This window comes from Pleurodeles waltl, chromosome 3_1 (genome assembly GCF_031143425.1).
Source record: "Pleurodeles waltl isolate 20211129_DDA chromosome 3_1, aPleWal1.hap1.20221129, whole genome shotgun sequence".
Classification (NCBI taxonomy): domain Eukaryota; kingdom Metazoa; phylum Chordata; class Amphibia; order Caudata; family Salamandridae; genus Pleurodeles; species Pleurodeles waltl.
Genome location: NC_090440.1, coordinates 1,338,396,596 through 1,338,423,747, shown reverse-complemented (window position 1 = coordinate 1,338,423,747; position 27,152 = coordinate 1,338,396,596). Strand labels below are relative to the sequence as shown.

Sequence of the window (27,152 nt, the reverse complement as noted above, 5' to 3'; positions counted from 1 at the left end):
GATTTTAAATTATTATTTTGGAAATGCCCTTGTTAGAAAGTTGGCATTTCCACGCCTAATTTTCCTGGATCCTCCCTATGAGTGCCAGCTGCCTTGGCCTGGTTGATCTCTTTCCCACAGAGAGATGTGTATTGGAGTCAAACAGCAGACAAAGACCCTCATAATGATCTCAGCAGTAAAAAACGCCGAGATCCGCGCTGGCGGTCAATAGATGACCGCCAGCGCGACTACCCCCCGCCGGCCGTATAATGTATTCCCCGCTGGGCCTGCGGGTGGAAACAGTGTTTCCGCCAGCCGGCCCAGCGGGGAAAGGGACCGTAACATTGACAGCGGCTCCAAATGGAGCCACAGCCAATGTTGGTGTGCGGCTGGTGCAGCTGCACCTGTCGCGCAGATCAGGTAGTGACCTGCGCAATGGGGCACTGCACGGGGGCCCCTACACTTCCCATGCCAAGTGAATGGGCAGTGCAGGGGCCCCAGAGCACCCCTTCCATCAGCCTTTTCCTGGCAGGGGAACCCACCAGGGAAGGGCTGGTAGAAAAGGGATAATTATCCGAGGGGCAGCGCTGCCCTATCGGAAAATGATTCCCTCCACCGTCATGCTGCCTGTCGGTGGAAGCCTGGCAGTGGAGGAGCGCCATAGGCGGCCCTCACTGGCTCCATAATATGGCGGTCTTTCCCCCTGCCGCCGGTTGGGGTTCGTAATGACCTCCAAAGTGTATGAATGTAGTGCAGAGTGGGTCTTTCTGAAAAAATGGCTGGAAACGTAAAAGCTGCCCCTGCCATGAGTACACTTCAAAGGGAACTGCCAGAGCAGACACAAAGAGACCAGACACCAGGTCTGCCCCTGCCTTTTGTTTCACTAGCCAAGCTGCAGCCAAGCCCAGGTAAGAGGGGAGAAATGACCAGAATTGTTTTGAGGGTACACAAAGGATTGCCCCCCATCCACAGGCTATCACTGGGCATAAATGTGGCACCATCAGAACCTGAATTAAGAACACTCATGGGCCTGAGAAGATTCAGAAGAAGAACTGCTCTGGGTCTGAAAAAAGAGGTTTTGACCTGCTTGCCTGAACTCAGGACCCCAGACTCCAAGGGTCAGTTGACTGCCTCCTGTTTGAGCTCCGGGAATTGCTGGCTGGGAAGGAGTTGCCCCTGCCATGATTACACTTTAAAGGGACAGCCAAAACACACTCAAAGTGGCACTGGGTATAAAATGGCACCCACAGAACCTGAAATCAAAACACTCTCTTGGCCTGTGAAGATTTAGAAGAAGGACTGACCTGCTGTTTGAAGAAGGAAGATTGGACCTGCATGCCTTGAGTCCGGAACCCCAGAAGTGACTCTAAGGGTCAGTTGGTTTACCTTCTGTTTAAGCTAAAGGGACTCAACAAGCTTTCAAAGAAATGTTCTGCTTTCCACCTAGCCAGACCCACCTGGACCGGACCTGACCTCCTCTGCTAGTCTCAGTGGGAGTGAGTCCTGACCCAAAAGTGCTGTCCCAAGGTCCTGGGCCCCTGCCTGGAGTTAAAGTGTAGTTTACCCCACCTAACTGAAGGTTCCACCAAATCTGATTCAGAGTGTCACAGGGTCTCCCATAGCAGCACCCCACAACTCCTGATCAGTGGCTTTGCCAGATCTGGTGCAGAGAACTGCAGCACTATGCAGCCCCTGCACCAAGCAGAGAAGGTACAACTCCCAGCAGGCTGAGCCTGTTCCCCATACCTGGCCTGCACTCTATCATATTTGACCTGAACCTCTGACTTTGGCCTGGTCCAGCATGACCAGATACTCGCAGTTGACACTTTTTGCTTTTCGTGTTTTTTTAACCTCAAGCTCTCAAAATCGATAACTTTAGTTCTGTTAGTTGTATTTTGTTGTCATTTTATTTATTCAAATATCCTCTATTGTTCTAAATGGGTGTGGGATTTTCCTTGTGCCGTTTCACTTTACTGCTGCATTGCATTGTACAAATACATTCCACGCTGTCTGTAATGTAAGCCTGACTACTTTCTGCCAAGCTACCAGAGGGTTAAGCACAGGTTTATTTTGTGACATTTGTGGTTCACCATGACAAGGATTGAGAATTTTTCTTGAAGTGAGTTCTAACCCTCCTCAATAAATAATCCAATTTCGTACAGTCCTTTTCCTTCTTGTCCAACTCCTCCTGTCAATCCCCAGACTCCTGATCCTCCTCTAGACCCTAGTTTTGTTCCTCCAAGGTCGGAGTCTTTTCCTTGTTATGTTACGGTATTGGTGCCAGTCCTTCTGGTTTTGGTTCCCCTAGTCATCTACCTTCTCCTCCATTTAGTACAGCTCCTCCCTATCCTCTGGGTTTGCACCTTGGTCCTCCGTCGCCTCCTACTGGTGCTCTTCTTGGTACTTTTTTTTTTTTCTGGTCCTTTTTTCTGGTCATATTTCTCAGCGGCATTGCTCTCCGTGTTATGGCCCTGAACTAGTCCTATTGTTCCTACTCCTCCTGTCCCTGATCCTCTGGATCCCGTTTCTCCTGGCCTTATTACTGTGTCCTGCTCTTCTTGGGTTTCCTGGTCCTAGTCTTCTGGTCCTTGTCCTCCTTTAGATCCTGTTCCTGTCCCGCTGTACCTGGCCCTTTAAGTACTGGATCCCCAAGTATCTCTGGTCTCCCTGATCTTAGTTCTCCCGATTGACCTGCTCCTGGGTCTCTTGGTCCTTCTAGTCTTGCTCTTCTTGATTGTGGTCCTCCACATACCTGTTTGAGGTACACCTAACTCCATGGTCCCTTTTCTGCCCCTCTTGCGCTTCGCCCTGGTAATGTTTCTCTTGCACTTCCTGGTCCTCTGACTCCTAATCCTGGTCCTCCTAATCCTTTTTTCTTAGCCATCCTGGGCCTGGTCCTCCTGGGACCCCTGTTCTTGGTTCTTCTGTTCTCCATGAGCCTCCTGGACTTATGCTGTTAGGTCCTGGTCATTCAGGTTCTGGTCATATTCTAGGTCCTCCTGACACCCTAGGTCTTTTCTTGCCCCTCCGAGGCATGACTCTCTTCTTCATAGTATAGTTTCAGGGTATAACATTGGCATGACCACTATGGTGATTAATGCACTTGTAGAAAAAAGACATGTCTGATTCTGGTCATGGATCAGAAACATCATAAGATAGCACAGATGGTTATTGCACCTGTTCCAGAGCATAATGCATAGGTCAAATATTTGTATTTATGCAAGGGAGCTCAGAAGGGTTAATGCATTTGTTGTAAACATTCAGACCCAGATTTAAGAGAGCCTAGTCCCTCCTTGCACCATATTAGCAACAATTTTTTTATGCTAATGTGGCCCAACTAGGCCAAAATCACCAGACCAGATTGACAAAGTGGCACAATGCATGGTGCCACTTTGTAACCAATTGTGCCACATTATGTCTGCGCCCGGCATAGTGTATGCATGGAGGGTGTTCCCCCATTAGGAAGGACGAAAAAATGGTGCAAACAAATCTAAAAGATTTCTTTGCGCAATTTTTAGTGGCATTTTTAACACCTGCTCAGAGCAGGTGTTAAAAGGGGCCACACTATTGGTTACAGTGGGCCCAAAATGTTGACTCTATTGCCCCCTAACCTGTTCCATGGTGTGCCACATTTTAAATACGGCACAAACATGGTAGCGAAAAGGGGGCGCCTAGGGGCCCAAGAAAATGGCGCTGCACTGGGTGCAGCAGCACTTTTCTTAAATCTGCCCCTTAGTATTTCCTGCAGGTCACGAGCCTCAGTCCTGGTATTATAGTTGATTGAGTTTTGCTCCATCATCAAAAAGCTGTATGTAATCTGCAAGTCTCAGTCTGCAGCTATTATCAAATTGTTAAAAGAATTTGCTTTGGGTAATTATTAATGTAATTACATAAGCAAGCCATGACATGCAAACACTTGCACTTCGTACACACATGATGACATGGAGCTTAATTGCAGCCAGTGGTTGCAGGTGGACTCATCGCCACATATTTTTGGGCACTAGCCCTTATGTTTCCTCATCTGACGTAGATCCAGACCACGAGCAAGAAAAACAGAAAAGGTGGAAAGCCAGAGGAAGAGAAAAACTGGACATCAGTGACAAAGGAAACAAGCATTTACAATGCAGTAGGTCTCACATTTTCTGGATTTAGAGCTATAGGCACTGTAAATCCATAACTGGACTTTTCTTGTCACATAAGTTGGTCAACCCTGCCTCATAATTTCATCTTTTCCTGACATATAATACCAGTGGCCCAGCATTTAACTAAAGCACTTGTGTTTACATTCTTCCTCTATCTTAAAACATATACAATTATCATATAAACCTTTATCAGAAATAAACTTTTGGCATTAGAGTGTAATGCTCAAAACAACATAACAAAAATATAATTTGGGATGGATCGGAGGCTGAAAGAACAGAGGGAGTCGGGAGTAAAGATGGAGAGGACAAGTGGCATAGTAATGGTGTCCTGGGCCCTGGAGTAAGAAAGGAAAATGGTTGACCTCAATTTCAGTAGGCAAATACAGCTGTAATTAGAGTTGAATGAGGCCTATAGGTCTCTGGGCCCAGGTGCCACTACACCTGTAGCTCTGTTGATAACTAGGACTCAATAGAGAAAGCAGTTGGGGCAGAAAAAGAGAAGCGAAAGGAATACAATGGACAAAAGGAAGAAAGAGAAGGGGCTGCAAAGAAATAAAAGAAAGAAAGGAAAGAAAGAAAGAACAAGAAAATTAAAACACAACTAAGAGAAGAAATAGAGCAAACGTGTGAGGAAAAAGAAAAAAGGGAAGGAACCTAACCAACGAAAGATAAAGAAAAAAAATAATGAAAGAAGTGTGAAAAGAAAGATAAAATGGAACATTAGAGAAAAAAGAGAGTTGGTGAGAGAAACAAGCAGCAAAAGAACCAAGGCACGTATGTACTGACACATTTCCCACAGACACAGAATGGGAAAAAACACTTTGACACTTCAGGTCCCGACATGTAACTTGTGGCTTCCACATACAGACGGGAAAAAGAAGGGTTTATAGTAAAATGTGAGTTGACAAATATAACAGGGGTGTGGAATTTAATAAAATATCTACTTGTCCATGGAACAGGCTGCTTCTTAAATCTACATGTCCTGTAAAAAAAAATGAATTGTCCCTTGGGTGCCATGTAAAGTGGCGACAAATTATGGCAGCAATCTCATTATGTAAGAGCTCTGATAATAGCCTCTCTGATTATGCTAGGGCTACTACTATAGTAGGGATTGAATACTTGCAGTTTCATGCCATACTATAGTAATTTCCATATTTTGCCACCTTTCCGCGAATCTACATGCTGGGGATGGAGGAAGCAATAAGCAACAGTTCCAGTGCTGGAATGCTTTTGAGGCTGCAAACCTACTAACTTGCATGTTTTAAGGATTTTCACCGGCCCTTCCCTAATCTTTTCCCATAACGAGAAAGGTTGGAAATTTACTCCTGACAATGGCAGAAGTAGAAGTTCTTCCAGGGTTGGGAAAACAGTGGTTGGAAGGAGAGTAAACTTGTAAATGCTCAATAGATTTTCACATGAGTAAATCTACTCATGCATATTTGCTTGTGCTAAAATACTGTTCACAAATATTTTTTAGGAGTACGATTTCCTGGTCTACTTCTGAAAGTTCTTGTGAATTCATAAAAGCCACTAGTTCAAAGAAATATACCATGAGTGCACTTTTGTGACTTTCTTTAAGAATTGAGTCCCTAATTAGGTCTGGTGTTAACAAGGACATTTTGTTTTTATTAAACTTCTATTTCTCTCTCTAGCTATTGGCTGACATTACTGTGAGTGATCGCATTCTGCTCTTCCACAGGGAGCATAATGGCACACAAAGTAGTTTTGTTCAGTGCCAGGAACTACAGTGACAATCAGTGGCATAACGAAACTAGAGGGGGTCCCCCCTGCAAAGAACATGGAGGGCCCCCTCCAGACTCACTCGTGGCAGGTGCTGTGCTGTAGCATGCATCAGCACATTTTACTAAATGACGCTTCAAAGAAAAAACACCTAAAATTTCATAGAAGCAAAACTTTTTTTTTCCTATTTGCATTTTTTCCTGAACATTTTAGTTTGAAAGCAAAGAATCATCACTCTTTCTTACAAGCTTCTGCAAACATTTGCATTTAATCAGAGAGCATTCTTGGAGCATTCTACTTAGCCTCATATTGTTAAACTTTTCAAACGTGCGTCTACCTTTTTTATTTTTACTGGAACCACTGTCAGGAATGCAGTGTGACCTTAAACAGAGCTCACCCTAACAATAAAGGTTTTTCATTAATGAACCATAAATACGAGTTCAAACAGCATAAGCACATGGGCACACATATTACCTCAACTGAAGACAGATATTTTTTATGTAAACTGACCAACAAAGGGTTTGTGCTGCAGAGGGTTGGAACAAACTAAACATGAAAGTTTGTTGCCCTTGACCCCAAGGAATATAAGAAGGTATGCCGAGTCAAGAGCAAACAAAGAAAGAATGAAGGGAAGAGAAAAAAACAGTGAAAGAATGAATGCCTGATGAGGAAAATAATGACCACGTTTTTTTGAGTTTGAAAGAGGAGGTAGCAAGAGGAAAGGGAAATAAAAAAAAGGAGAGGAGTAGAACTGAGCAGTTGAAGGAAAGAGCAAAACCGTTAATGAGTGGATTTTAAGAGCTGGAAAGAGAAAAGTGGGGGGAAAAGAAAACATTGAGAGTAAACAGTAAAGGAAAGAACGGAATGATATAGGTAAAACAGACCCTCCTAAATAAAGATGGCAGCTAACAATAGGTTTAAAGGGCTCCCCCGCGTCCTCAAACAGAAGTTAGAGGGTGGAACAGCAGGGGGCACTTCAGACCAGCAGAAGGTGCATTAGCAGGTTTGTATGTGAACCCCAATACAGCAATATTGGGGTGCTTCAGATCATGATTGGAGGGATAGACAGAACTGTGTCCCGGCCCAGTGCTGGAATAACAGAAAGGCAGCAGGTGTGGAATGAAAAATGGAGAGCTGTGTAATTCCTGGTATTGGCAAAATGGGGCGCTGCAGGATATTGTTGAGGTGCACTGACAGTTGTACGTGGGCTGCAGGACTGGAATAGTAACAGGCACAGAAGGTCAGAAGTGCGGTATGTTAATGGAGCTATGTGTGGAACATAGCATTGGCGTGCCAGTGTTGCCTAGTGTTAGCCTGGAGGTTCCCTGGTGAAGCTGCGAGTGGGGCCCAGTATGAGAGAGCATTGCCTCTGAATCACAGAAGCGGGAGCCCTGAAGGGCGTGTGTGTGAGTCTTAGTACTGAGAAGAAATATGCTCTGAATGTTAGAACTGAAGGATTCTCGTAATGCTGTGGTGGTTCCCATAAACAGTAGCATTGGATGTTAGACTTGAGGTGCCCTGACTGAGCTGTGTTTGCTCTTTTGGGTCCAGTATTGGCTTGGTAGTGTGACTGAATATTAGAACTGAGCTGCTGTGATGGAACTGTATGTGAGCTGGGTCCCAGCATAGGAAAGGGAGTGATCTTGCAGGGGTACAACTGAGGTGCACTAATGAGCTGCGTCTGAGGTTCTAGTACTGGAGCAGCAGAACGTACTTACTGTGAGAAATGAGGCTCTCTGGCAGACAGCTTGTGTAGGGTCCTGGCACGGCTGAGGGCTTGGAGTGTGTGAACTGAGGTGCATTGATGGAGCTGCGCCCTAGGTTCCAGTCCTGGAGCAGCAGAGTGAACTGACTGCAAGAACTGAGGTGTTCTGGCAGACACATGTGTGGGATTCCTGGCACTGGCACGGCTGAGGGCTTGGAGTGTGTGAACTGCAGTGCACTGATGGAGCTTCGCCCGAGTTCCCAGTACTGGAGCAGCAGAGTGTATTGACTGCAAGAACTGAGGTGCTCTGGCAGACAGCATGTGTGGGGTTCCTGGTAGTGGCAAGTCTGAGGGCAAGGAGTGTGTGAGCTGAGGTGCACTGATGGAGCTGCACCCAAGGTCCTAGTACTGGAGCAGCAGAGTGTGCTGACTGCAAGCACTGAGGAGCTCTGGCAGACAGTGTGTGTGTGGGGTTCCTGGCACTGGCACGGCTGAGGGCTTGGAGTGTGCGAACTGAGATACACTGATGGAGCTCCTACTGTGATCCCAGTATGGAGCAGAAGTGGTCTGTGTCTCTAAGGATTGCGAAACCCTCGTAGAGCAGGTTGCCTAGGCTATAAGCAATTACAAGCGATCCTCCGCCCCTTCTCTCAGCAGACAGGCAGGCGCATTTGGTAAAGAAAATCCAAGCAAAGGAAGGGCATGAGCCAGGCAGCTAAGAGAGGGTGCAGAGAGCCCACAAAGACTAAATGTGACCAAGATAACATCCTGATTTTTAGCCTTGTTTACAGCTTAGCTCAGAGGAGGAATGCTCTGCAGATAAAAAGGGAATCTTCCCTGGACAGGAGCAGGAAACAAAGTAAAAAAAGAAGTCCCCTACAGACCAGATAAACAGGACAAAGTGTAATTATACTGTAGTTGGGTCCTGCTCCCACACAGAAGAAGGAGGGACAAAGAGGCATGACTGACCCCTAGCAAGCAAATATTTTTAAACAACACTGAAACTAACAAATGAAATACCTGGAAACCCACAGAAAGAAGTAGTATACTTAAACGTATACAGAGGTCCTACGCTTACCCTTGACCTAAAGAGCAGGGATGAAAAAGTACGTGCAGGATTGACATAGAGGAGCAGGGAGAGTCTGGTGGTGGTTTAAATATGCATGGGGTGGAATCAAGTATATGAAGCCCTTATATCTGCTTCCTGCACCGTGACAGCTTCTGAGTAAATACAGTATGTGGGCCCCAACACTTATTTTCTGTATTCAGCACTGTACACCAGTGCTTAATTTGTAAATAAAGAGGTGCGGTGCCCAAAGCCCTCCACTTAAACACGCGGCTGCGGCAGTGTAATCCTGAAAACCATGTCGGGCCTCTTCAATCCATATAAAGCCACTCCCTGTCCCCTTCAGCTCACTCTTGCAGCTGTTTTCCCCCTTTGTGACGCTTTTTAGGGTCGAGCCTGTGTTGCATGCGCTCGCGCATGCGTATCGCAGCAAGACGCTTTAGTTATTAGAAAGGGGCTCGGAGCCCTGTCGACGCCACGACAGTGTGTTTCATTGGTTCGTGGGCTTGCCTAGTAAAATCGGCTTGATTTCATTAGTGGAAGGCATGCACACGTCATGCCTTTTCTGTTAGTTAGCCCTCCTCGAGCGCAGCGACCAAGTACAGAAAACATGCGAGGCTCGCTGTTTTCTGTCGGATCGTGGACTACTTTTTCTCTATTTTCCTAGCGCGATTTCGCTTGGCAGAAGTCGAGCGCTTTACACAGTTAATTTCACTTTTTCGAGTTATGTACATAAAAGCACTTTTGCGATAGATGAAAAGTCGGGTTAGGAGTTTACAACGTGGTCAGCTCTAACATGACCACCGCGAGACCCGTTGCATTGCAAATGCTTGTTTGTATTTCCCTTCCTCCGTCTTTCCCATATGTGTCTTTTGCTCGCAGCAAATGCTTGAGGCAGAACAGCAAGCCCCGGCCCTCAAAAATAAATGCCGGTGGTCAGCAGCAGAAACAAGCACAAATTAAGCACTGGGAGTGACCTTATGTAACAGACTGCGCGCCACGTCTCCGATCAAACGGGTTTCAACAATAAACCATGAGGCACACCTTACTCCAGAAATCGATTTCTTTGGAGTAGACCAACTAAATAAGACATTAATAAAGGGACATGCATGTATATTGAACACTAGATGGCGCTGTAGCCAACTGAATAGGGTACATCGTATCTGCCCATTGAAACTTCCTTGGGTCACGGTAGAAATAGTTGTGCAGTCTGAAGCCTTCCAGAGTGCGGAGTCTCGAATGGTCCTGCATCCCTCCCCACTGATCTGGTACTTCGGTCCGTGCAAAGGACAGTTTCTTTCCCCAGTACTTAAGCTTAGTTTCTGGAATCAGCCGCTGAGACCTGGTCGACGATGATGCTGGAACACTTTCTTGAGAAAACCCCGTGCCACCTGTGGACTAAGCCGAGCACTTTGAATTTGGGGCACTATCAGGCCCGATCCATGCCATTATTCACTAACAATAATCGTCACTGACTAAAAACAAAACAAAAAAACTTTAAATTACTTAACATAAAAATGCAAGATCTTCACACATCCCCCGTTCATCCTGTCAATCTCACGCCTACCTCCTTTAGTCATCCCTATTGTAAATCTGCAATTGCCTGATACCTCATTTCATAGATCACAACTGCTCCTTTGTAAAACTTTATCCCTGTAATCTAATATTTCCTCATCTACACAAGCCTACCAAGCTCATCAACCATTCATTTGAAATCACGTAGCCCCTACTAAGGATCGCTCAAATCTTATAGTAACTAGAGTAAATGCATGTAATAGTTTCTTGTGAGCACATGTGATCGCAATAATGAACAATAACCACTAGTTAACCACTAACCTTGGGTTCCAGAGTAGGGTGGTACTCTCCGTAAAGCACTTCAACACCTCGCCAGAGGTAGTAAGCACTATATAAATAGAATTACAATTACAGTTATCTCACTGGCTTCCAGTACACTGGATTTCTGCATTAGGGTTGCCCCCCCCCCATCTACTTTTACTTAAGAAAACCCACTGCACCTTGCCACCCACAGACTATTTACGCTTCTTACGCAACCCTGACTTCTGTCCATCGACACCAGGCCTGTGGCTCACTGGCAAGAATAAATCTTTATAGAGATCTGTGGGAAGCAATGTGCCCATAACTTTTCGAATTAAACAGATCACCTACTTTTTGGTAAAAAACCAAACATCATGGAAGAGCTAATGACGACAGTTGAGATGCTGTTGGCTGAAAGGGAGAAGAGTCTTGTGCTGTGAATCCAAGGAAGATACCGAGAGCTAACGTGAAAAAAACATTCTGTCCTGGGTGCCTGCTACATGAAAGAAATGTAAATGTGGCAACTGGTAAACTACCAAATGTAAAGGCTGTGTGGAAGCTAGGGATGGCTTTAATTGATGGACTCATTTCGGGCTTCATGGTGACACATATTTATTCATTTTGAGTGGCAATGTAAGGACATTACCAATTCAGTTCTTGAATGCCTGCTTTGAAAGAAATGGACACATAAAAATATTTGCACTAGGTACAGTCTGATTTCATATTTCTAAAATCTATATTTCAAAAGTACGTCTTTTATCTTGAACCAAAATATTTTTGAGTACTTTGTGGAAGCCTATATTAAACTGCTTTTAATGCAATTTTAAAATAATGACTTGCATTTTCACAGTGATTTCTGTCAGAGGCAGGGACCTTGTATCTCTAAAAATACACAATTGCTATTGCATCAACCAGGAGCCAAATGTGGGGCTATCTATTTACACCTGCCGACATATACAGTGATTACACTAATCATTAGGTGTTTCATAGTATAAAATAGTGCATTTTCCACTGATTAGTTTAACTTGCAATTTCATTTAAGGTATGTGTGATATTTTATTTGCAGTAACCTGAAAGTTAAAGACCAACCAAATACAGTATGTTTTACTCTTTTTGGTGCCATCTTCAATCCACAGTCACTGATAACGCCCACACACATATTTCACTCAGGATAACAGTTCCCATATGTTTTTTTGACCATTTGATCTATATTGAAAGTACTAGAATTTATATTTAAATAAATTAATCAGCAGATCGTTATCTATTTCTTGGACACCCTAGCAGGCTTCACGTCCTCTTGATGCTAGTCTTAACATTTTGATAACGCCTAATCCATTGTGCGCTACCTCTAATTTCCAAGCCTTCTTCCTGCTAGGCCCTCCTCACTAACTCTCTACCACCTCTGACTGGACCCTCTGACTCTCTCCAGGAGTTTAGAATGGCTGCTGCAACAAGGACACAAGTATGATAAGCACCCACACTCATGCAAATGTAAATAGAAAGATGGAGGCTGTGATTGTAGAATTAAGGTCAGACTTATCACTTTTTAAGGCAATACAGGAAGACAACTTGCTGTGCTGCGTGAAAGGGAAAAGTCAGGAAGTGCCATATTTACAGTATATGGTGCATTCCTGCTCTCTGCCTGTGCTGGGGTACAATCTACTGCCTAGCACCAATGTACCATGGTGCAAGGGTGCCGGTATTGCAGGCAGAATGCGTTTGTGCAGGAAGGAACACTTTCTTGCCCAAAACCAACCCTTAGAGCCCTTTTTCTCTTTCAAAATATGCTGCAGAATACATCATACTTAGAAGGAAACAACGAGGTGAGATAAACATATTTCTCCTCGTTTCCCTACCTGGGAAGGTAAAGCATTTTCATGCATTCCCAGGTTTACTAGTCTTGGTAAATCTGGGATTACTTCGAAATCCATGGGTAAATGCCTGGGAACACCCACGCTCCACCCTTGGAACACCTTCCCAGGGCACAGTAATGCAAGGCAGCGACTTTCCTGTTTTGCGTTACTCCAGATGTACCCAGTAACGTAGGGCAAGGCTAGGTGGCCTTGCTTTACTTGGTAAATCTGACTTAAGTATTGCGCTGTCCTTGCGTCACCATGTGTGATGCAAGAGCAATGAAATACAATGATAAAGCTGACCCTTAGTTCTAGAGATCCAAATGTGTTTCAGAACTTACATCATAATAGCATTAAACAGAACTAGTGATAAACTTAACTTGAAAAGGTACACCCCACTTCTGGTGCTCTTAGTGGTGGCATCCTCAACCCCTTGAGAAACAAGGATCTCATGTTTCCCACCAATAAATGAAACAGACTTTATTGAAGTGAATATCATGCAGAGGTGACTGAGAAGTTCATGCGGCCTCCATTTTATACACTAGGCCCAAGGGAAGCCACTGCAAACTGAGAAGACATGAGCGATGGGTTGGACACTAGAATGTGCAATAGCATTTCAGCAGTCTCACTCTGTGGATAAGGTTGTTAGGTGCATACACAGTATTCCCTTTCTCAAAGCACTGCTATATGAATGCAAGAGGTTTCTGTCCAACGTCCAAAAAGTGCTCTAAAATGTTCTGCATTGTGGGAAGGCAAAAACCCTGGGCTGGCAAAAGCAGCACACTGGCGATGATGTCAAAGCCAGCAGCCATCGAGTGTGCAGTTCACTTTCACTGGGCAGGAGGGACAGCAGGCATTAATGGGAGCACGCTGTCACTGGGCCAGGGTGTAGGCCCTACACCCAACTACCCTTTTGTCTAAAATAATCTCTAGTCAGGTCTTCTCCACTGGCCACTAGTTAGGTGTTTGGCGAGAGTACTGAGTGCCACACAATGCACATCAGTGTATCATAGCTATATGTGTCATTAGTGGAATGAAGGTGCAGTCGGACGTGCACCCGATCATTCCCACGACCGGCCTCAGGTACCAGTAAACAATGAGAGACACACTGAGACTCCAGTTGAATCACAAAAGAAAGCATCTCATCTGCACGATCCAAGCACCAACAGAAAGCCTCTGTCCATGGGTCTAAGGCATGTCTGGATTGTTTTATGTCTCAGAGTGTGCTTCTAATTGAGCATTTGGGCTTCATTTTGTGCCTCAACCTACTTGAGTAGGCACTTGAGTCTGTCTTTTTATGGCTATATCCGTGCTTTATTTTGTGTGACAATGCTTCAGGAGGTGTCTGAGTTTTTATCTACTTCTGTATGTGCGTGTTTGGTTCAGTGAGCATTTTCGGGTATGTCTGTGAGCCTGTGTTTCTTTGTGGATCTGTCTGTGCTTTGTGTGTGAGCCTGTGCTCATGTGTACTTCTTTGTTCATGTATGTCATCATTAGTGTTTCTATGTTTGCTGTGCATCGCAGATTCTTTGTGTCTTTGCTGTGTTCTGTATGTCATTATTTAAGTCTATGATTGTCAGATAATGGTTATGTGCCTCTATTTTTCTCCTTATCTGTGTCCCTGCTTCTAGGGAATGAGGGTGTTTGCTATAATCAAAAACTTTTTTACTCTTGGTAAACCAGTCTCATTGACAAAAGAACTATAGTTTTTCTCCATTCGTACTGCCGAGCATAGCAAAAGAATACTTATTACAGCATAATTTATTCTATATGAAAAAATACAAATCAGCAACATTGTGCTAAACCCAAATTTGTCAACTTTTGCATAGAATCCCAGGCGGACTTGCAAAAGATACCTATGTAAGGAAGGCCTTGGGATAGCCAATATATAATGTACAATACTATAGCATCCCCGTATTTTATTAATGTGCGGCCGTGATGAATTCAGTCTAATAAATCTTTGAAAAGCTTTACACAAATGCCAGTAAAATGTCTTGCAAATACATTTTTATAGAGAAATATTGGTCACTACTAGCAACTGCAAACTCAAGATGAGGTTTTGCTTAGCATTTACTCAGATTGGGATTCACAAAAATTCAGATCATTGAGCCATTTCCTAGAGGCAGATGCAATTCTTTGATTAAAAAGCACAATATAATATAGTTAACATTTCTGTTTCAATTCTCATAGAACTTAGCCCGACCTCAAAGGGTGCAGCCTTTATTCCAGCATCCTGTACTCCAAATGCTTTTCGAATTACTTTGCCTTCAAACCATTCAAAATTTAAATTAAATGGAGACTCAATTATTGTTAACCATCTGTACCAATAGGGTCGACCTTAGCCAAATACTCTTTAATCATTTGGACCACCAAACATTCTCCACACTTCTGGGTTAAACTACATAAGCACTTCATAAATACACTTTGTAAATACCAGTTCTTCATATTCTTTAAAAAAAAAAGTTTTCATTCAAAAACAAACCTTAAGTATTTATAGAATGAAACCATTTTTAACTTGTCATTCATCTGCAATAAAAATTGCATTCATCGTGTTCTTGCATAGCACATGGGTTATAACAATATTAATAATCAAATTATTGTACTTACAGTACACACAGAGCATCCGGCTGCCTGTGAATCCCTAAAGATGTATTGCGAAATAGTGCAGCACGTAACTGTACCCTTTATTTATTTTTGGTGGGCAGCCTCACTGTTCGCAGACCTTCAGCAAGATCACATGGTTCAGGAGAAAAAAAACATGAAAGAAGGACGCATCCCTACCTCAAATCATTCCGAGTACACAGTTGTACCACAAAATAAACTTGAACCCGGATTCCAGGGAGTAGAAGAGTTAGAAGTAACATATCCAGATGGAATATTTTTTGTGTGTTTAGAAAGATAGAAAGAACGATAGATAGACAGATAGATAGATAGATAGATAGATAGATAGATAGATAGATAGACATCTGTTTTCTTGTATGCGCCTGAGATTTCAATGTGTATGTGTGTACTTCTTTGTGTTGTGGTTGTCTATGAATGTCTGTACTTGTTCGTATCTGCCTTCATATTTCTTTGCCTTCTTGTGTGAACTCGTGCCTTTGTGCCTGTTCCTCCTTGTGTAAGTCTCCATTCAACTAGGTACAGTTGTGCTTCCCTGCTTATACCCGTGTTTTTCAGAGAATGTGTGTGCTTCATTGTCCCTGCCTGTGTTTTTCAGTGTATTTATTTGCCTCCTTGAGTCTACCATTGTCTTTCATGTCTGAATGCCTTTGCTTTTTTTGTGTATGTCTCTATGTATCTAGGAATGTACGTGTTTTCCTACCCATACCTGTGTTTTTTCATGAATGTGTGTGCTTCCTTTTGTCTTCATGTGTTTTTCTCTGACTGGTTGTGCCAGTGAACAGCCCTTTGCTTGATCACCTGTCTCTCGCCACACAGGAAGTTGAAGTCCACAGAGCTGGAGTTTGCACCTCCGTTTACAGTGAGTGGTTCGTTGAGCAGTGGAGGGGGTGCTGCCTACACACGTATTAATGAGCCCAACGTGTGATGTGTTGAAGCATGATGACAACAGGTGAGTTTGTGTCTACGATGGTCACACATTCAAGGGCAGACTGTCAGTGGGTGGTAATGGAGTAGATTTACTTCAGCTTTCAGAAGGAAAGCAAGAATGTGTCCTATGAGAGTCAAGGTTATAAAAGACATACTGTAATCCACAATCTTACAGTCTCACTGAAGTACGGATAAAAAGTGATGGATGGCCTGCTTGAATTAATCTCAGCCACTGGTATTTACTCAGGCCGAGATCCCATGCCTCTTCGGTTTGGACCTAGTCATATCCACATCAGTCTTGACCCTGCTCCAGTCAGAACAGTCCAGCCCGTGCAGCCATGCCAGGTCCTCCCGGAACCAAAACACAAGCAACCCAACACCGGTTTTGCCCTTATTTGGGCTCAACAGTCAGATATAGCTTGGTTCCAGTGGCACAGTGTACAAGGGTCTGCTTCTGGGCATACCCGTACCACCTAGGGCATCGCACCGAAATATACAAATAGTGATGGATGGAATGCTTGCATTATTCTCCGGCACTGGTAATTTCTCAGGACCTCATGCCAGTCCTTCATTATTTTTCACACCATGCCACCTCAATTTGGATTCAGCTATTTGCAAATCAGTCTTCATCCAGTGCCAAAAGACTAACATTTCACTATTAAGGGGACATATTCCACCAGACTCTTTAGACACCCCCCTCCAATCTAGTGTGGTAACACCAGAAAGGAAGAAACTAATTCCACAAAAAGATGGTGCTTGCACAGCTAAAGAGACCGCTGTCTCCATTCCATAGCCAAAGAAGCACGAAAATGAATCCTGTTCAAGAAGCGAAGCCTATATAATTAGGAGTGCGGCTGAAAATATGCCAACGTAAATCCTTTGGTTCTCCATATAAGCCTTCTGACCACTATTTGGGTGTCTGTCTGTGAGTTTTTTGTTTAATACATTCAAACATGTCACACACCAATCAACACATATACCAATAACAAGCCAGACCTATTGGTTTTACCTACGCTTGTTAACTATATATGATAAATGAATAACAACAATTATTTTATTATGAGTAATTAGAACTGAAAATGTTTCAATTATTGTTAGAAATGGGGTCTCTAGTTGGCAGTCAATTTGAACCCTGTCCAAGTAGGGACCCTCAATCTAGTCAGGATAAGGGAGATACCTGCTCAGATAACCCCTGCTTACCTCCTTGGTAGCTTGGCACGAGCAGTCAGGCTTATCTCAGAGGCAATGTGTAAAGCATTTGCACATAACACACAGTAATAAATAAAAACACTACAAAAGGACGCCACACCAGTTTTAGAATATTAGACCAAATATGATAAAAATCCACCACACAGTAATAGATATATGAATTCTGTAAGATTTACTCAAAAATACAGCAGCATATTTATACTCTGTTTGCACCGAATTAGCATAATTTTTTTTTTTTACTCTAATTCGGTGCAAAACTAACTGCATATTTATACTTTGGTGCTAGACCCGTCTTTCGCCAAATTTATGGAGTTAAAGTCATTTTTTGGAAGTGAAGGCCTACCTTGCCTTAATGAGATGCAAGGTAGGCGTTCCCGTGCATAAAATGACTCTATGACGCTAATTCAGTGCAGAGTATAAATATGCCCCTTTGCTTCAAAAAATGACGCTAATCTGGTTAGAGTCATTTATTTTGACTCTAACCTGCCGAATGACATTTTTTTAAATGCTAGCCTACCCTTTGCACTGGCCTCCACCATTCCATAAATATGGTGCCCAGCTGGTGCTAAAAAATGGTGCAAGCTGGTGCAAAACGTTTTGGTGCAAAACTGTGTTAGTGCAATTTTGCACCAAAAAGTATAAATAAGGCCCTCAGTTCCTTGAAGTCAGTAGCTCCACCTGGGGCTGTCATGGTGTCGTGATCAACAAAACCAACAGTTCAGGTCGACTGTGGCGTTGTGGGCAAGCTACAGTGTCGAGAAGACCTGCAAACAGTACTTTGGATTTGCAGGGCATCATGATCCTCGAATGAGCATCGGAGAGCGGCGTCGTTGGCGTCGAGGTGTCGGTTCCGGAGTCGGTTCATGGGTCATCATGTCTTTGAAGTCACACATGTTGCGGATCGAACTCCGGGCTGATGAAGTCAGGAGCGCTGGCGTGAATGGCGTCGGGGCTGCGGTGCGAAGAGGGACGATGCGACATGCAGTGCCCACAGGTCACGTGCAGGCAGCGGCTTGGGATGGCTTCCAGCAGCCTCAGTGAGACCAGGGCTGCGGTGTGAAGCGGTGCGGTGCGATGTGCGGTGTCACCAGGTCATGGTGCAGGAGCGGCGGTGTCATTGCTGAACTGCTGTCATCGGTGATCGATGATGCTGGTGTTGGTTGTCCGGGGCTGCATTCGGGATGGGACGGTGCTTTGTGTACCTCACGAGCAGTGCCACAGGCCACAGTGCAGGCAGTGGTGTCAGTGTCAGCAGGAGACGTGTCGCTAGGGATGCCCAGGCTCCTGTGAGCAGGGGATGCCGGAGTGCGGGGCCCACAGGTCGTGGGGCAAGCAGCGGCTCGGTGAAGTCGTCCGATGACGACGTCGGTGAGACCAGGGTCGCAGTGTGAAGTGGGGCAGTGCGGCTCCGTGCAGCGTCGGCAGGTCACGGTGCAGGCCAGCGGCGTTGTTGCAGTGGTTTCTCCTCTTGAACAGCACAAAACACACAGGGGCATATTTATACTCTGTTTGCACAGAATTTGCATCAAAAATTTTGATGCAAATTCGGCGCAAACCTTACACCATATTTATAGTATGACGCCCGACCCCGCGAACGTCAAAATTCTTCCGTGTGCATCATTTTCTGGATGCGGGAAACCACCTTGCGTTAATGACATGCAAGGTCGGTGTTCCCGTCCCTAAAATGACTTTAAGGCCTGTGCGCCTTATTTATACTCCTGGGTCATTTTGACACACAGGAGGGGGCGGGCCTTAAAAAACGGCGCCCAGCCTGATGTGTGCAGTTTTTTAACACCTGGGTGAGGGCAGGCGTTAGGGAGCCTGTGGGCTCATTTCCATGGTCTCTGACCATGGAAGCAGTCCACAGGTGCCCTTCCCTGCCCGCAGGGACACCCCCTGCAACCCCCGCCCACCCCTGGAGGACACCCATGGATGGGGGTCCCATCCAAGGTAAGTACAGGTAAGTTGAGGAAAGTATTTTTTTTATTTTTTTTTAAGTGGCATAGGGGAGTCTCACTTGGGCCCCGCTACATGCCACTGTGCCAATTGACCATGCCCAGGGAAGTCCAGGGAAGTCCCCTGGGCATGGTCATTGCGCAGGGGGGCATGACTCCTGTCTTTGCTAAGGCAGGAGTCATGTCAATGGGGGCTGTGCGTCAGAAGATGGCGCAAGTCCGGTTAGAGCCATGATTTTTTACTCTAACCTGACTTGCACCATTTTTTGACGCACAACCCCCATTTTCCCCTACGCCAGCGCTGCCTGGTTAGAGTCATTTTTTTTTACTCTGACCAGCCCTCAGTGCCAGCTAACGTCAATCCATAAATAAGGCCCCCGCTTGGTGCGTTGGCATGGCGTTAGCCGGCGTTAAATTGCTTGATGCAAACCAGCGCCGGCGCTGGTATGCGTCAAAAAGTATAAATATGGGCACAGTTCCCAGTGCTGCAGGTCAAGGAAACTGAAGTCTTTGGTGTCCCTGAGAATTCCAACAGGCAAGCTCTACTCCAAGCCCTTGGAGAACTTTCTCAAGCAGGACACACAGCAAAGTTCACCCTTTGCACTCTTTTGAGCAGAAGCAGAAACTGCAGGCCAGTCCAGCAAAGCAACACAGCAAAAGGACAGTACTCCTCCTTCAGCTCTTCTCCTGAGCAGAGGTTCCTCTTGATTCCAGAAGGATTCTAAAAGTCTGGGGTTTGGGGACCTCTTCTTACACCCCTTTCTGCTTTTGAAGTTGGTAAACTTCAAATCAAAGTCTCAAGTGTTTGCAAGATCCTTCCTTGTCCAGGCCAGGCCCCAGACACACGCCAGTGGGTCGGAGACTGCATTGTGTGAGGGCAGTGACCACTCCTCCCTCCACTCTAGCCCAGATGGCTCATCAGGATATGCAGGCTACACCCCAGCTCCCTTTGTGTCACTGTCTAGAGGAGAGGTGTGAACAGCCCAGCTGTCAAACTGACCCAGATGGGGAATCCACAAACAGGGAGAGTCACAGAATGGTTTAAGCAAGAAAATGCCTGCTTTCTAAAAGTGGCATTTTCAAAGTCACAATCAAAAAACCAACTTCACTAAACAATGTATTTTTAAATTGTGAGTTCAGAGACCCCAAACTCCATGTTTCTATCTGCCCTCATAGGGAATCTGCACTTTAAAGTTATTTAAAGGCAGCCCCTATGTTAACCTATGAGGGAGATAGGCCTTGTAACAGTGAAACCCGAATTTGGCAATATTGCACTGTTAGGACATGTAAAACACACCAGTACATGTCCTACCCTTTAAATACACTGCACCCTGTCCATGGGGCTACCTAGGGCCTTCCTTAGGGGTGCCTTTCATGTACCAAAAGGGAAGGTTTGGGCCTGGAAAGTTGGTACACTTGCCAGGTCTAATTGGCATTTTAAAACTGCACACACAGACACTGCAGTGGCACGTCTGGGCCACGTTTACAGGGCTACTAATGTGGGTGGCACAACCAGTGCTGAAGGCCCACTAGTAGCATTTGATTTACAGGCCCTAGGCTCCTCTAGTGCACTTTACTAGCGACTTACTAGTAAATCAATTATGCCACTCAGGAATAAACCAATCAACAATACAATTTACACAGAGAGCATATGCAATTTAGCACTGTTTAGTAGGTCTAGGCCTCAAGTTTGTCTAGGTCTAAAGTTTCTCTACAGATTTGAATATGTTAATGCTTCAGCTATAATATGATAGAATACTTATCATGTCTATGTTTTTAATGGCTTTTTTTTTACAGCAATTGGCAGGATATCCAAGGCAGGACCTGTGAGCATCGGATATTCCAAAAGCTGGACTGAATGTTCCCGCTCTTGTACTAGCACTGGTCTCATCGTCTTCAGTGGAGATGACTTGTTTTCTTACAGAACCTTTGAGACTGCTGCATATCTATCTGCAGGATTTCCTCTCCCTCTAGCACCCGCTAGACCACTGCCTATCAAACTATCACTTTACACTCTATGTGGCTTCCTCTGATCTATGGTCTCTGGAATGGTATTTCATGACAGCTGTGCCTTAACTTTGAAAAAGCAGCTCTAAAATCTGCTTCTGGGTGAAATATTACATACCACTGAAATCACTTAGTAAGCCTCTTGTCCTTCTGCTCCATCTTTGTCCTAACATTTGAGGTGATGCTTGATTTGAAAGCATTTTGTCCAAGGGGGACAAAAACGTTTGAAGAGCCCTGGCTTAGTGTTGATTCCAGGTCTGCAGTCTTGTCGTCCAAGCCTGCATCCTAACCATCACTACTGTAGCCACTCCTTCCCACCATCAGGTGGCACAAGGAAGCTTTCAGGGGGGCACTACCTTTCCCAGGGAGGTAGGGGCTATCAAGGAAGCTCTTCTCTGCTTATCTTCAATTTGAATTATATTGGAAGATGGGGGTTCAAACTAATATACCCTAGACCCATTACAAATTCAACAAACCAATAAGTACCATACGCAGCACAGTGTGTATGAGATCAAGGCACAAGAGTGTTAGAAGTTCCCCACACAGCAGTTAACAGAGATATTCAATATAAGTATAAAATAACATGTTTTAGTAATTATAACCGATGTAACATTTAGAGTGCATAGAATAATTTCCATTCAGTAAAATAGATCATTGGCATTCGAAGCTGGTAAGTTAGCTCATTAGATATAAGAAGGTTACAGGGTTGAATTACAAAGCAGTCACATTGTGACAACAAATTATATTTTTAAAGAAGTTACTAACATTGTTTTAACTTTGGAATAACTCACTCTTTTTTAATCTGTGGGCCATTTCTAACACACTCTTTAGCACTTAGGTCCTCATTTATGGGGATTTGACTTAGGGCAGCGCAGAAAGTGACCTTGCTGTGCTGCCCTACGCCAAGGTAAAAGGGCCGTATGTATGCAATATGGTGCATTCCTGTCCTTTTCCCCATGCTGGTGCCGTTTCGGCAGCCTAGCGCCAACACAGACCAGTGTTGTTGGCAGGATTGTTTTTGTACAGGAAGGAATACCTTCCGGCACAAAAACAATCCTGAGAGGCATTTTCCTCTTTCTATGTGTGCAGCACACATGGAAAGAGGTAAAAAGATGAGAAATAAAATGATTTCTCCTCGTTATGCCTCACCTCAGGAGGCATTAAGTTTTGGCACATCTCCAGGTTTACATGGCTTTGTAAATCTTGGGCAGCATCAAAATCCATTGGTGTTGCGTAGGAACACCCACTTCAACACCATGGAATGGCTCCCGAGTGCAGAGTAAGGCAACGCAGCAATTTGAGCTACCTTGCCTTACTCCATATCTATGAGGCAATTCAGAGCCACAAAAAGTGGCTTTGCGTGGCCCCATACATATGATTTTGTATTTGCTTGGGTGGCACAAGGGGCTCACAAATGCGCACCTCAATGTATATGCACCAGCACTTCAGACTGCCACTTTTTTTAGCTAAGTCTTTCAGAAACCAGAAGGTGGTTAGGAAGGGGACCTTCCATTCCTGCTCCTATCAACTTCATCTATGCCTGTGGAGCACTGCTGAGAGGAAGACAGACTTGACAATGAAACCTTGACTATGCCAGGTTTTTTCCACTGCCTCCCTTATCCCCATCTAACGACCACTATGCACCCAACCATGTGCACTGCCAGTACCTTCATGTGGAACACAGTAAAGAAGGGCACCTTTTGCTTGTTTCTAATGTTGGCCTCCAGCGCAGTCAAAATAAGTAGATATCTGTGGACATGGAAAAACTATGCTTCATAATCCAGGGAGAGGCTCTCAACATACCTTCAATGTATCAAGTCAAACAGTACCTACACTGAAGCTAATCTACTGACCTGCCTCAGTTATAAAGGAGTCCAGTCTATGTATTACTGCTTACTGCCTTTTTTTAAACAAGACACTTGTTCGATCATAAGTAAAGTCTTCACAGCCATGGGAAAGGAGACCCAGACTTCCCTCCAGGGAGGATGATTCCTTTCTTTAACAACTTAACACCAGATTTACAAGCTCCTATTGCCACTGAGCATCACTTTTTGAAATGCTCCGGTGGTGCTAACCACTTCTCAATATTTACAAGTAGGTGGAACGCCACTTTTTGTGGCGTCATGCCTTCCTGTAAATATGGGCCTCTCTGACGCAGTTTTCTACAACAGAGGGGCGTGCGATGGGTGTTGTTGTGGGCGTTCCACCGCCATTGCTTTTGACGCTGCCCCAGATTTAAGAGAAGTTGTAAATCTGGGCAGCACCAAAAACTAACCCCACCCCAGGGGTGTCGTTAGCATGGCAAAATGAGGAGTTATGCTTTCTTTCCTCCTCGTTTTTTGCTTGTTCAATGTGTGCTACATTTTGCAGCACACATAGGAGAAGCAAAATGCCATGAATGACTCTTTATGTGCAGGAAGGTGTTCCTTCCTGCACATAAACAATCACTCCCATACATGCAGACACCCTTGCACTATGGTGCATGGATGCCTGAGTTGGCGCAGGCAGCTTGATTTAACTCCGGCGCTGGGGGAAACGCAGGGCTACGCTGTATTCTCATGAATATGGCGCAGCCCTGCGTTTCAAAACTGGCACAGCGTGGCGCTGCTAATTTTGGCGCAGCACCATGCTGCGCCATTTTCTTTTAAATCTGGCCCTTAGTTCTCTTGATGACTTGTCTGCATTCTGCAGAGAAACATCCCCAAAAATAACAAACTGTGACGCAACTGCACACATGACCCAGGTGTTATCTGCCTTCCCCGGAACCAAAAAGGGCACCAAACAAAACACTTATGCAAAAGGATGTAAGGACTAGACCTGATATTACAACAAAGAAAAGAAAACTGAATAAAGGAAGAGGCAGAAGAAATCAATTAGAAGGAAAAGTGTGCTAAGCGAACAGGAATAGGAAGCAGCTTGGGCATCACAGAAAACAAGTAACAGCACTCAACATGGAAAGCAACTGAACAAGAACTAATGAAATGCAAAATGAACTGACTCCGCGGTGTGTTTAACAAGATGGGATCGCACACATGAGAAGTTAATGATGGGTATCATTGACCATTCCCCCAATTACAGATTTGTCCTTATGGTTTCTTACTGTTACCACTGGAATTTCTACCGAAATGCTTGCAATAATTGATAATACAGATAAAGTTGGTGCAGTGATGCAGAGGTGTAGTTCACAGGAAGCAAGGTGGTAAAGAGTTTCATTACTGTAAGGTATAAACATCTCCTATACAGTTCATAAATGCTGAACTAGTTGGGCATTAGCAAAGCCTGGAACAATTGTGTGATACTTTGCCTTGTCAGCCTGTCCATTGTTCTGAGGATGATAGCGGACAAAGTAAGCTAATGAATCCTTATAGTACAACGTAATTCTCTCCAAAACTTATGAGGCTAAGTGAAAAATAAACTCAACTTGGGCAACTGTTTCCTTTTTCCACCAGTCATGTCTTGAAGCAATGTTTTACTTCTATGTTTTGATGTATGTGTTTCCTTTTGAGTGGCATTGATTGTATTATTGTGTTTTCCTTTTAAAATATACATGGTGTTTTTCCAATTTTCCTTTTGAACTCAATGCCACTGTTACATGACTCTGTTGTGGATAAGAGCAAATAAAAGTGCTGCCAGGGCACTCTTGTGTCATGTTCTAACTTTCCTCACTGAAAGGTAAGAATGTAAGGAGGTAGAGACACTATTCAGGACTGGCCCTAGCATTAAGCATCTGCGAATGACTGAAAGTCACACCTGAGCCTTGCATGCCCCGGTTCCTTGTAGTGTAACAGGACTCATCTTTATTCCTGAACAGTCCTCTGGCCTTTCCACATGGTCAGTAAAATCATGTTTCCAAGGTAGTACTGAGACATGTGGATTTCCAGTTATATACTATGTATGGATTGGGTTATTGTTTATAGTGGTCCCTGGTTGTGCCCCCACTATGAAGGAGAATACAGCACCATGGCATAATCTAATGCCTCTCTAGGTGAATTATTCCATAAAGATTCTGTGGCAGGAGGGGAACAACCCTATTATGCTACCCCCAGCCTTTACTACCACAGGACTCATAGGAATTGTAGCTTTGTTAAAGACATGTTTCAGCTGATATTTCTCTGTTGCTGATGAGTAGTGAATAGTAAAGTCTGAAGACAGCACAGTACTCACATCTCTGTTTTTAATACAATCTAGGCTTTCTTTAACATTGTCAAACAACTTGAGATCAGCTGTGGTTCAAATCTCCTCCTTGCAAACACTTTCTGATATTTTTTGACCCTTCTTTATTAATTGCCTCAACTGTCTTGCTTTGTTGGAGAAAATGGTAAATCAGCTTTGGATAATATATTACCAGTCCAACGAAAGAAATATGTTTTTCCTTGTTCTTATGGCTGAGGTCTGACCTTATTGCCCATACCAAGCTTTACTCCCTCCTGCAAAGCTGTGTATCTTAAAAATTCCACACCATCTACGACTAATTCACATTTTTACTTCAGTATTGTCAACGCAACCTCTCTCAAAACGGCTTCTATCTTATATTGTTGTGTTTCTTTATAGCAAAGACAAACTCCAATATAGCTTTTTGTAAATATAACTGTCATTTGAAACAGTGTATTTGCCACTTATTAGAAAACAAATGATGGAAGGTCCAGGCCCAACAGCGTCTCCAAGAATTGGTTGGTCCCGTTTTGACATTTTAAATGATGTTAAATACCATAACTCCTGACGAAAGGTAGTTTAGTTTTAAGCACAGAGTCGATCAGTTGTGCTAAATAGTCTGAAATCTTCTAAATTTGCAAGCATCGCGGTAAGAAATTAATGAAGATAAACCTAATTACATCTGTTTAGGTTGTACACATCCACATACATGCAACTCTTGCCATTAGGTTTGTTTTCAAGGACCAAAGACGCCAGCCATTTTGATGTTTCGGTGAACTGGATTTTGCTAAATCTGCACCATCAGTTTAACTCTTTGTTTAACACTTCCTTAGAATGGCTTATATATTTGCAAACTTTATACACCTTGGGTTGGCATTTTCCTTCAATACCATCCTTTCCAAAAATATTTTGTGATTCCAAACTCTTCTAGAAATACCTACTTGAATTATTGCTTGACGTTTTCAAACCAAGATGTAGTTAACATTTTTCCTGTGATGTCATTTCTTGCTTAGATCCGATAAAATGAGACTCGCATGGGTTGGATTTGCCATTTTGCAATTTTTCCTTTATTTTTGATTGCTTTCATCACCCATTCAACAGCCTTTTTTGTCCCTAATGTTTGCTATACTATTTCTGCATCAGAACTCCTTCTGGGTATCTTTGTTTCTCAAAGCCTGCAGTAGCCGTTCTCATCCTTGATTCAGGGTGGGAGTTTCTGCCTTGCTGATCCTCTCATGTATTATCTGTCATTGTCAATCAAGAACTACCAATGTTGTGGCTTTTTCTTTCTAACTGCTACCCTCTAATAGAGACATAACACTGTTTCAGTGTATTTTATGGTACAGGGTAGCACTGTGACTACTGGGTGGAGGAGCCAGCCTTTCTTTGGGCAATCAAGAATGAAACTAGAGAGACATTCGCAGTGTTTATTTCTTACAATTGGTGCTAAACAATTTAAATGGGGGTTATTAAACATGCCTGTGATCCTGCGTCTGGTATTATTTCTAATTTCTTGAGCTCAATGAATCTTTTTCTAAGCTCTGAAGGGTGTAGAGAAACTCAGTAAACCATTCAACATAAAATTATTGTGTAACCCATTTGGTCACACATCGAATCTTGGAGGCAAATTAAAATCTTAAAAGGTTTATTACAAATTCAAACCCAGACTTCTATAAATGAATTTCAAAAACATGCTGTACAAGTATAAGATTACCAAATATGATTTAAAGTGTGAACAAAATTAAAATGCGCCAGAAGGAAGACTTCAGTAGCAACAATACAGAAAATAAGAAATAGCACTTGGTGCTCATAGTTCAAGCCTTGGTTCTCCTGACAATTTAACCTATATTTGTCTATCTCCTTTAAAGGAAAACCTAAATTATTCTAGCTTAAAATGTTAGGCATGAAAAAAAGTGTCAGCACTACAGAAACCTAATTAGAAGTTTCTGCAAGGAAGATGTGTGTAGCATAAAGCTTTAT

General features: G+C 43.8%; 1 protein-coding gene across 1 annotated transcript in view; it reads left to right on the top strand.

Moving 5' to 3' along the window:
- The window catches only part of SMIM35 (small integral membrane protein 35), a 43,043-nt gene extending 18,594 nt beyond the window's left edge, over positions 1 to 24,449 (top strand). Inside the window, exons 4-5 of the mRNA XM_069224726.1 lie at positions 15,739 to 15,871; positions 20,811 to 24,449. Coding sequence (XP_069080827.1) covers positions 15,739 to 15,847 — 109 coding nt within the window. The 3' untranslated portion in view covers positions 15,848 to 15,871; positions 20,811 to 24,449. The remainder of the gene's footprint in view (positions 1 to 15,738; positions 15,872 to 20,810) is intronic.
- The last annotated feature ends 2,703 nt before the right edge of the window (positions 24,450 to 27,152 follow it).